The 12,014-nt window shown below is 36.9% G+C and overlaps 1 protein-coding gene across 1 annotated transcript in view; it reads left to right on the forward strand.

The window, feature by feature from the left end:
- Positions 1 to 11,513, forward strand: part of LOC149839612 (auxin response factor 3-like) — a 31,089-nt gene extending 19,576 nt beyond the window's left edge. The window contains exons 7-11 of the mRNA XM_090002676.1: positions 4,209 to 4,328; positions 4,417 to 4,492; positions 9,408 to 9,555; positions 9,652 to 10,424; positions 11,200 to 11,513. Of these exons, the coding sequence (XP_089858802.1) occupies positions 4,209 to 4,328; positions 4,417 to 4,492; positions 9,408 to 9,555; positions 9,652 to 10,424; positions 11,200 to 11,253 (1,171 nt within the window). The 3' untranslated portion in view covers positions 11,254 to 11,513. The remainder of the gene's footprint in view (positions 1 to 4,208; positions 4,329 to 4,416; positions 4,493 to 9,407; positions 9,556 to 9,651; positions 10,425 to 11,199) is intronic.
- Positions 11,514 to 12,014: the final 501 nt, after the last annotated feature.

Below are 12,014 nucleotides of genomic sequence, written 5' to 3' on the forward strand. Positions count from 1 at the left end.
TTCAAAAACTGAAAAAGGCTTGGCTCAATTCCCGTTGCAACCTCCTGCTATCTCTTGGCCTCTCATTCGCTATCTGAAAACATTTAATTATAATAGAGTCAGACAATTAAGTCCTCGGTAGAGCAGAGCTATTCAATACACATAAATTAAAACAAGTAAACAAAAATTAATCCAATATTCACATGCCCAAACATGATTAAGCACAAAAAAAAAATACATACGTGAAATTATTTACAAGACATTCAAACATACATTTACAAAATTCTCTCAATCAAAAGCATTCACTTAAGTATAAACAATTAAATATGCATTAACAGTTACAAATGCATGTACTTACCATTGCAGAAGTTGAATTGTATGTATAAGTGACTTCTTATTTTTAATTAGGTTTTCTTTTTAGATGATGCATGCCATGCCTATCTGAATGCGCAATCACTTTACGTTTCAGTTCTTAGTCTTGTGGGTACTAAGGGTACTAATATAGGCTTAAACATAGATCAGGGCCATGGCGTAGACAGTGTTTTCATATAATTATGGCTTTGGCTTGGCCGGGCACCTTTCACCCGTCTATAGGTGAGGGACGAGCGTATCTAGGGAGCACTCCCAACACCGTCATATCGATGCATCATTTTTTCACTCATGAGTTTCTATCATCTACATTGCAGTCTAATTCAGAGGTTTTCTCTATCTTCATGGTTGGGGATGAGCAACATTCTGTGCTCAAAACAATGCCCATGAAGCCGAAAGTACCGCTTTCCCTCTCCTTGCAAGTATCGTTTTTTAGTGTTACATGGTTAAACTTTTTAAATTAATTACTTTCATACAACACTCACTTATGAATACAACTCAGGGATTTGGCCTCTTCCAGGCCCATGGATGCACATTCTTAAACACGTATATTTCAAATATCATTGCACAATGCTTTTATTTTGTTTTGAGCTAAGCATACATTCAACATGAAGCAATGATTTTAACAACTAAATGCATCCAACCATTCACATTAACATGCACATGCCATTCATTTCAATGTCAACATTCATAAACAATTGTACATTCATATTTGATTACAATTAAGACTCTATTTGTCCCGTTCATTAGCGAATGTTCACAAGGGCAAGTTGGTGCATGAGCACCTTATTCAATTTGTGCCTCATATTAGACACTCAGTCCATGCATAAAACTTTTTTTAGCAGTGCATATGCAGTAGGATACTCATTCGTAAAAGCATACTAAAAAACCACATAGAAATGACACGTATAGGCTAACCGGGCCTTTAACCGGTTTAGAACTTGTCGATTCTCAATTTTGTCTGACTGTTACAACTGTCCCAGAAAGGTGTACAGTCGTCGGATAGAGCTGAAATTTTTACTTATTGCAGATAATTTTGTCAGCTTTTCGATGCACAAACCGTTTGTAAAAATTCTTTCGGAGGAAGGAGATACGACCGGTTTAGTGCATGCCTATATTTTTATATTCCGACTATTACGGTTCGGTGCTCAGTCCGAGAACAAAGCTCAAAATTTCACAGAACCTATGAAATTTTGATAGCTTTCTAACGCAACAAACTGTTCGTAAAAACTCCTCCGGACGAGGGAGATACAAATGATTTACAATCGGGTGTCAGACTGAAAATATGTAGTAGCAGGCAATATGCATTTGGGTGAGCAGAAATAGGTCACCCGAATTCATATTTTTGTTTTTTTTCACATGAACACATTGAATAAACCCTCTAAAATATCATCATATGATTTTTATCTATTCTACCATAGACAAATTCCATTTTCGCAACTGTTAGGCTAAAAAATTGATCCGTCTTCCCGAACCCTATTTCCTCAAAAATAATTTCGGTATTTTCACAAAATCAAGCATAGAGATGCATATTTTTTCATGATAAAAGTAACAAAACATGATAAACATTATACCACATGCATATGAACATGATATCATAAATTCTAACTAAGATTTACGCAAGGAATCCATAGATTTTTACCCTACTTTAATTAAAATATGATTTTTGTTTCTAAAAGCTCATAATACATGGCATACATAGACTTATTTGTTTTTTTTTCAAGTAAACTGTTCACATTGGGGGTGGAACCCATTCCTCCTTGAGAGAATCAAAATCAACCCCTCTTCATTAACCCAATTAGATATTTATGAAAGCCTTTTGTTTTAACAATATGATAATTTGAATTCAAGAAAACAATTTTGACAAAATGATTTTTGAGAGGGATTTTCTTCTGAAACCCTCTCTATTTTGATTTCGACAAATCCAATACCAATCCCATGCATGAGGGGTTTGGTACAAGGTTTGTTTTATTAGAAATCGGAATAAACTCATGCCTACGAGTTCTGGTTTACGTGTAGAGAATAGAACCCCCTACCTTTTTCACAAAAATACTCATTTAAACGAAAAACCGAATCTCTCCAAACGAATTGGCCCATCTGCTTCGTGTGATAATTGCAGATAGATGTTCAACCCTCTCCTCCACTGTGTAAGTTAACCCTTTGGTTGTGCAAGAGGGGAAACCACAAAGAAAATGGAAGAGGAAGATGAAGAAAGAAGAAGGAAGAAGGGGAATAGAGAGACTTAGGGAAAAAAATTCAAAAGGGAATCAAAGGGGGGGGGGCGTGAGCCCCTCTTCCATTTTTATAGGCTATGGGGACTAGATCAAGGCTGGGGCTAATCTCAGCCCTTGATCTAACCCCTCCTAACCTTCCTTTCTTCTAACTTCCTAAGTTTCCCTTTCTATTTTTTTATTTACCTTGTATTTATTGTTTTTTTTTCTATCAAATGACTTAGGTTATGTATTATATGTAGTATATGTATTATGATATATATTTTCCTTAGGTTGGTCGACACCCCCATGGGGGTTTTCAAACTTTCCCAACTGCTTAGGGTCAAGCTTTAACTTTTTTTTTCTTTTATATATATATATATATATATATATATATATATATATATATATATATATATATATATATATATATATATTTTCCTTCTTTCTTTCCTTTTCACAATTCCATCTTCCTTTCTTTTTTTTTTTTCAGCCTTCCCATTCTAGAAAGGTCTAGGATGGGACACTTCCTCCTCTTGGGAGGCTTACCTAAGTAAATAGGCAAGTTTTGACTTTTTGGTTAGTGTTTTGATTTTTGGCAACTTTTAAAACTTTGAATTTAAAGTTTTAACTTCACTTTTTTTTTGTTTAAGTTAACAAAGATGTGCCACATAGGATGGGACCGCCCACCTATGGACTCCTACCATCTAATTCAATTTAATTGAATTACATTTTCTATTCCATTTAATTATTTTTCTAATTAATTTAATTTAGTATTTTGGATTTCAATTCTTTCAAAACTATAATTTAAGTTTTAAATGGAATGACTTTAAATGCAACTCAAATTATTTTCAAATGTATGTGAATTTCTCTAAACCAAAATTCGTCTAGCCTAATTATCTATAATTTTTTCTAAAAATTCTAATTTCTCATAAATGTATTTCAAAAATGATTTCCTCTAGGGTCGACGGGACCCATTGGTGTTTTGGATGTATTTTTTTTTTCTAAGTCTTATTCCAAGACCTAATCTATGTATATTATCTAATGCATGTTATCATTACCAAATTATCACATGTAAAGGCATTTGCGAAAATTTAAGAAAATTTCATGAAAAATCACGACCACTACAATATGACTCCTATTCTGAAAAGTTTCTGTTAGTATTGTCCATGGAATGAGAAGCTTACATGAGAGATGCGCCTTATTGTTCCTTAACATAGACTCTGGAAAATTGTAGTTTTCTTCGACATATAAACTGACTTTGGAAAATTGCTGGGATGATGAAAGTCACCCTTCCATTTTTGGACAGATCATGTTTGCATCTAGTGTTGCTACATTAGCCAATGGACATGCTAGAATTTGAGTTTGTTGAGATTACATGTTTAGTAAGTATTGCATATCAGTCAATTGAGTATGTTAGTATAGAGTTTAGTCTGCTTGGTCTTCATGTTTATGCTTTGTGCATGAATCTTTTTCTTCTGTTCATCCACATTCTTCTGAGTTGCATGCACACAAATAAATAACACAATTGGTTAAGTTCTTGTTAGATTCTCAATTCATTTTATCTCTAAATGCACTTGTTCTCTTTCTAAATTTTGTGAAGCATGTAATATTAAGCTAATATCATTCACAATTCATGCTGAATTGTAGGACAAGTCCTGCCGAGTTTGTAATACCATACTGGAAGTACGTGAAAAGTCTGAAATGTCCAGTATCCATTGTGATGAGGTTTAAAATGAGGTTTGAGATGGAAGATTCAGCAGAAAAGAGGTTGTTTAAACGTCAATAACCTTCTGTTATGATTCAGATTATTCTTTCAACATAAAGTTAGTTCAGGGACTGGGATTGTTTTCTGCAGGTCTAATGGTGTGATTATTGGAATAGGAGATATTGATCCTCTCAAATGGCCCAATTCCAAATGGAGATGCTTGATGGTATATTTTGACATTGCATTTGAAATTAAACTATAGTGGCATAGTATATGGTATGATGGTTTACTTAGCATGCATGTGCTCTGTAAACACTGACAAGACACCAACACACCAGAGCACTTCATGTACATAGTCAAACCTCTGTTGTACTCGGTTAGCACTGTGTTCCTAACTTTGATTGTGCAGTTTTTTCACTTTATCCTTAGTTTATCATAAATTTTGTCATTGGCTATGTGGGTTTTAGTTTTCAACTTTAATTAAAATTATTCAAGAATTTGTGCTTTTAAGATGACACTCATGCTTTATTGCTATAGGTAAATGGATTATTATGCACATGTAAGAACATGTTCACATATGTGTGTGTGCGTATACCGAGCATATCCATTGTGTCTCAGTACACCTTATGCCAGTGTTTGTGATACGAGGCATAAGGTATCCTTGTTGCTCAGATCATCTAGTCCATTATCACTTTTTAAATATATAATGATAGCCACATTGCTTAGGCACAGTTGTTTAGTAATATCATTTTGTGGCTATCTAACATACTGGTGTTGCAAAGCGATGCTTCAATGATGTATCTGCCTTTAAATGGTGAGCCTCGCAGTTAATTTCAATATTTCCAAGTGATCCTGGTAGTTCACTGTCCTTTCTCTTTGGAGTGGAGTGTCCTTTAATGTTCGAAGATGCTTATGTATTCTTTTATCTTTCAGCAAAACAATGTCTAGCTGTCTGTGGGATGAGTTTTACATATTCTGATTTATATCTTTGTAATTATGCCTCAGAAACTTAATGCATGTGCATACTATGTATCTCTAACTATCTGGCCATCCCTGCAAATCATGTGTTTAAGAAGCCCTGCCCACCACTCATCATTGTGACAAAGCTGCCGGTACCAGTTGACTATCAGTGTCATAATCATTCTCCTAAGATCCCTCACCCCTAAAACACCCCTGTACCTTCAGAGTGTGAATATATTCGATGCAAGAAAAGCACTACTATTGTTGTTATATCCTTTCTAAAGGATCTGATCATTTTGTTCAACATTCTTTCTATTTTCTTTAGCAAACAAGGTGGAAACAACCGTCTCCATGTCGAGATCCTTAGTGTTTCCAATACTCATAATCAACCCATCCCACAAATTAGGCATCGAAGGCAACAACAATACAACCTTTTCCTCTTTCAATCTTGACCACTATGACGATTGTTGTTAGAAGACATATATGTTGTAAGGGTGTTTTCATCTTTTGAGTTATAAAATCAGCGAATTCCTTTGTATATGTATTAATGGGTATTTTTGTACCTATACACAGATTTTCATATATAAGGAGGACTGACACATTTCATTAGGGTATTGACTCATTCAAGGAACTCTCTTTTCTCTTTCTCATTTCCTCTTCTTCCTCTTGTACCGTAGGCACAACTTCCAAGGAGAAATTTCACATGGTATTAGAGCGGGTCGCGGGCAATTCCTTGTTGAATCTTGGCTTCTAAGCACCCTTCTTCTTCTTTCTTCTTCTTTGCTACCTGTTCCTCTTTTCTTCTTTCTATCTTCTTCTTACCTCTCGTCTTTATATTCCTTATTCCATAATCTCGTTTCTGTTTGGTTTACATGTTCCAAGCATATATTCTTCTTTTGGCTCATTAATAGCTTTATTTAGTGCCCTAAATATGTTTTTATTCAGATCAGATCTAACTGGTTCAGATTCTTTTTCGATATCCTAAACCTGCTTTTATTCAGCTCTCATCATCCAGATCAGATCCAACTGATACAGATTCAGATTTGATATAGCGTCATCCCCCCCCCCCCCCCCCACCCGCCAAAAAAATAAAAAAAGAAAAGGGAGGAGACGATATTTGCATCCTTTATTATTAAATGTTATTTTTGACCCAAAAAAAGAGGTTGACCTTGCTGACATCAGTGTCTCTGCAGTTTCAGCGCTGATTTGAATCTTCTTTGCCTTCATTTGTTTACTTTTAGTCTCGCTTTTGGTCCTTTTCTTTCTACCTTCTGTTTAATTTACTTAGCTTATTTGACCTTGATCCTCTTCCCTTTCTTCATGGCTTCATCCAATCCTATCAATTCCTCCTTTCTGAGTAAGTTGGTTAAAAAAAAAATTAGATGAGACCAACTTCATTACCTGAAAGAAACAAATCATTCCTTTCATGAATAGCCACAATTTGATGGGGCATCTCGACGGATCTGCATCAGCTCCTGCAGAGAAAGAGAAGGGTGAGGATAAAGGTGATGCTACAGGATCAGCCACCTATGTCAAGAATCCAGAATATGTTTCGTGGCGGAAGAATGACCAAGCAGTGGTTGCGTTACAGCGACTCTTTTGAGGGAGGTTCTCCTTCACATCCCTACTGGTGTTTTCACACATGATCTATGGTAGATTTTACACCAATAGTTTGAGCAGATTTTCATGCCCAAAGTTTATCACCTTAAGTCTGAATTTGGGGCTTTAAAGAGCAGCACCTCCAATGCTGTTGAGATCCTGAATAAAATCAAGTATGTGGTGGATCAACTTGCTGTGATTGGTAGCCAAATATTAGACGAAGACATTTGTTCTCAAACCCTAAGGGGCCTGGGTGATGAGTGCAATATGTTTGTGGCCTTGTACATTGTAATGAAATACAAAGAACACAGACAAATGCCTCTTATAGGAAAGTACAGCACACAAAAATGAAGACCACTTATGGGTCAAGATATAATCACACACAATGCCACTTATGGGCAAGAGAGAGAACATAAAAAAATATATAGGATTTATTGAGAAAGCTTGAAAACAAGCTTGACATACAAGAGGGGATTCATCCCCTATTTATACACAAAATAAGCAACTAAAGCCATTGGGTGTGCTTCCAACGGCTAGAAATATAGCCGTTGAGAGCATAGTTGACAAACTCGTGACTCAGATCCGGATCGCCTGACCCTTGACTCGTGAGTCAGCGAGTTGACTCAGTAATTTGGACAAGTTAGGACACGAAATAACAAGGTGTGCAAAGGATGTTCACGTTTGTTATGTTGAACAAGGTTATCTTAAACCTAAAATAAGGGAATCAACTTCATTCAAAATCTATCAAATCTGGTTCCCTTACTGTTGCGACAGTTGAAAATTCATTGGTTTCTGTCTACTCCAATTTCACATAGGTTCACAGTTTAATTAAAGCCTCAGGCTACTGGCCTCTTGTTCTCCCCGGTATGAGGCTGCACTGAACAAGCCTCAACAAGCAAATAAAGATGAAGCTGGGTTCATCAACTTGTGGCTTTGCCAAGACCGAATGAAAATTCAGGCTAAGGGGGGCACAGCTCAGTTGGGAACTTAAACTGTCGTGGGCCAGACCTTGTGCCTAGAGTAATATCCAGCATTCCCCATGTGTCAGCAGGCTGCACCCTCAGAACTTCAGAGCAGTACTTGAATGGGATAAGGACAGGGTGACACACAACTTTATGGAGGTGAACATGGTGGCTGAGTTTGCTGCTGGGAAACCAAGTGCAGTTAGAAGCATTGGCCAGATGGTGCTGCTCTTCAACACTGTGTCGGCGAAGGAAGTGATGTGTGGAGCGAGCGCTCACATTCTGCACCCCCAGCTTGTTGATGACAGGTTATGCAAAACGAGACAGTAAATGTTGGATATTCCATTCTTATTGACAAGCTGACAACAAAGCTCTTTTAATTTTCACCTAGCCCCTGAGTAGCATAAAAAACCCTGTCATGTTTACATATTTACTTTTAAGTCACCCCAAATAATAAAAAAATGATTTAATATCTTTTCTGGCATCCAAAAGCAACTGCCACAAATGCATGATGTTGGATTGGGAAAATTGGGCGTATGAATCCTTCAAAGAATTCCAATAATCATGTGCACTTGGAAGCTCAACAACTTGTGGTAATATCTCTTCAGAAAAAGTAGAGTTGATCCATCCGATTAATCCTTGGTCACAAACCAGTCATTCCCCATGCAATGGATTTTGATATTTTAACTATTTCTTTTGGGCCATCCTCGTTTGACACTTCATGTGGCACAATTAGTATGGTGGCATTGACTGTTCCATTAGTCTGTCCGATCAATTTTAAATGTCTAATATACGGCGATAAGAATCCCTTCCAGGTGAAATAATTATCATTCTTCAACTGAATATTGACCTTTGGGAAAGTCAATTGTGATCCTGAAGGGGATGTATTTTGTGCCAATACATTTCCTGTCATTACATAAGTTGAAGTAATTGTGGTTTACTTACTAAAGCAGTCTAGAACTTTTAAATATTACATCACATGCAGCCACATATATATAAGAAACTCTAAAGATGACATCACTAAGAGGGATCACCTGCCTCTTTTAATCTAAAGCTATGTCACAAGGACATGGCTAAAAGGACACAATACACTATTTTTGTGTAATTTTCTATTAAAAATAGTATGCAATGGGACACGACACGAGGGCACTTTGAAGTGTCCCTGTGACATAGGCAACAAGCCTATACATGATAAAATTATATCATTGCCATTAAATATAGGACTAAATAGGCTAAGTTTGTCACATAATTTTTAGCCAAAATACAACAGTTCTCACTTAACCACATATCTCTTAACCGTGATTAGTGAGGCTACTAATCCATGGTTTGTCTTTCTCAACCTTTTTGTGGCAGTTTGAAATATGACGTCCAGTCAGTCATTTTGTAGATTAAGGAAACTTTTTATCATATTATTTGTTCTATATCTATTAGTGCCATGGCATTGTTATAGTTATGTGGATATGCAGCACATGCACATGAAGACATGCACCCCCCCCCCCCCCCCCCCCCACACACACACACATATACCTCCTGCAAACCTCAGGTATGATCTGTTTGCATTCTCTGGGCTTGACAATCTTTGCTGGTTTGTCGCATTATCTGTACAATCACATCCTACAGGTACAATGGGATGATTCTTCAATAACCAACCCTCAAGAAAGGGTTTCTCCATGGGAGATTGAACCATCTCTTTCTTTACCATCTTTGAGCTGTCCAGTAGGTCCCCGGATTAAGAGACTTCAGACATGTCCACATCCAGGCATAGAGGGTAGGAATTGTTTTTTTACTTTCTATTATTTTTCATTACTAGATTCTCCTTTTGTTTTTTCCTTTGAGAGATCTTTGATGCCATAATTTGAAGCAGGTTTGGGTTCTCTGGACTTTGGAGAAACTGTAAGATCCCATAAGGTCTTGCAAGGTCAAGAAAATTTTGCTTTTGCCTCAACATTTAACAGATCTGATCAGTTAAATCAATGGATGGAATTTAAGTCATGCAATTCATCCGAAAAACATCTCAGGTTACCAGTGCTAGAGACTGATGTTATTGGATGTCCATTAGCAAAGTCTACTATTCCTGGGATTAGCAGGGACTTGGGAGAATCCACGAGATTCCAAAAGGTCTTGCAAGGTCAAGAAGTATTTCCTTTGACATCTCAGCTGTCAGCAGATGTCAGCCGCTGGGTATGGGGAAATCACAAGCATGGTCTTGGAGAGCTCACTATTAATCAGAGACCAGCCTCTGTAATTTTCCCTCACTATTTAACAGAGGATGTTAGTACTGCATATTTCAGAACTCCTAATGCATGCAGCATCTATGGAGGTAATTCTCATCCTGTAATGAGCCAGTCATATGTTGTTGAAAGTTCTCAAAGGGAAGACATTGAGTGCAACCTTTTTACCAGCCAAAATTCAAATCAGTCTATTGTTTCTAGCGGGTTTAAGTTTCAGGATACATCAAAGGAGTGGCATCTGTTTGATAATGCACCTGTTGCTACTGTTATGACACCAACTTCAAGAGACAAAAACCGAAGTGAGATCAGCAGCAATGCTAGAAACAGCTGCATGCTTTTTGGATTTCCCTTGACTGGGGAAAAATATGGTCTGGAACAGCAGGGCTCTCTGAAAGGATCTTCTAAGGTATGCCTTGTTAACTGAAAAAATTATGCAGGTTGTGTTTAATCCTTGAAGATGTAGAATTTTTTTATATGGAAATGAGTCCCACCTGAACCCTATTAGTCACTTCTGGGAACCTCCTACCAGATCCAGCAATCCATTTTGCCCTGATCCTTTATTCAGATATCAAACCAAAAGCGGAATAAATATCTGACAAACTTAGATTTAAAGTTTAGATATTATGAGGGGCCTTCAGTTGGGCATCTACTAATCGAGTTCAAGACCAGATTCAAGTTACGTTAGGGCAGACGAATTAGGTCAGTTTTGGTTATGCCTTTGTCTGAATCAGGTCTGACTGGTTTGAATCCCCATTAGGTTTTGTAATTTCATGTAACTAAGAAAGCGCAGGCTCACAACTGAGGGAGCTCTGTTGGAAGAGTAATCAACCTTACAAAATTAGTTGGCTACTGTAATTTGCTGAGAGAATTAGATAGACTAGTTGGGATGGAGGGTCTGCTTAACAATCCCACCATTAAGTGAGAGGTTCTACGCACCGATAACAAGCTTGACATGATGCTTTTGGGTGATGACCCTTGGTAGTGAGCATCATACTCTGAACCCAGGATGCTTAAATTTGCATAGTCCAGAACACTTAGAGTCAGAGTCCTCGACTGCAGTGGACTGGGGAGGATGAAACCTCAATTAACAATGATGTATACCAGTTACAAGTTCTGTGTATTGATTTTGTATACTGTATGGCATGCCTATTGACTTGACAGTAACTTTGGCTGCTATGCAGGGAATTTTGCAACAAAGCGTGCAAGATTCAGTTGTATACAACCGAGGAAGCTGAAAGAATTGTTTCTGGTTTGATGAGTGAAAACAGAGAGAGTTGTTTAGTGAAAGTGAGCATATCTACATGTCAAGATTGTTTTTACTTCGTGAACATAAATCAGATTGTTTTTACTTCGTGAACATAAATCTGTGCCTATGAGTAACTAGGGATTGAGATTTGCTTGTCAAACACAGATTTGTGGTATGACATTTATGCCATACCTGGTGTGGTTCCTCTAAACCTGAAACTAATAACTTTGGTATGTTTGGTCTTTGTTATACTGAGCCTTTGCATGTATTTTAAGAAACCTGTTTGATATCGTAAATGTGCTGTTTGGTTGATTGTTGTTGAAGTTGCTTAAGTAATTGTTGTGATTTTTATACAAAATTTTAAGATGTTAATCAAGACTCAGGTGAAGATTCCAGTCCTCATGGTTGAGCTTAGATAAGCAAGGATTTTAAATGGGTTTGTTTAACAAGCATTTTACTCTGTTGCAGAGTCATCTGTTCAATATTGCTACAGCTGAAGCTTGTATCAATTAAATTAAATCTGTACACTTTTTTATTGGTTTGCTCTGTATGAACAAACTATGTTGAGATTAAGGTATATATTCTATAATTGACCATTAAGAAACTTGGAAAATTGGGATTGTAAAGTAATGAATCCTAAATACCTTGCCGTTTGACGCCAAATTTTTTTTACAGTTTTATTATGTGTTTTTCTGTGTACTTTTTGTGATCACAGTTCAAATCAAATAACCAGATTTTTGCCTTTAGTAA

This window comes from Nuphar pumila, chromosome 4, assembly GCF_984573655.1.
Source record: "Nuphar pumila chromosome 4, dmNupPumi1.hap1.1, whole genome shotgun sequence".
NCBI lineage: Eukaryota > Viridiplantae > Streptophyta > Magnoliopsida > Nymphaeales > Nymphaeaceae > Nuphar > Nuphar pumila.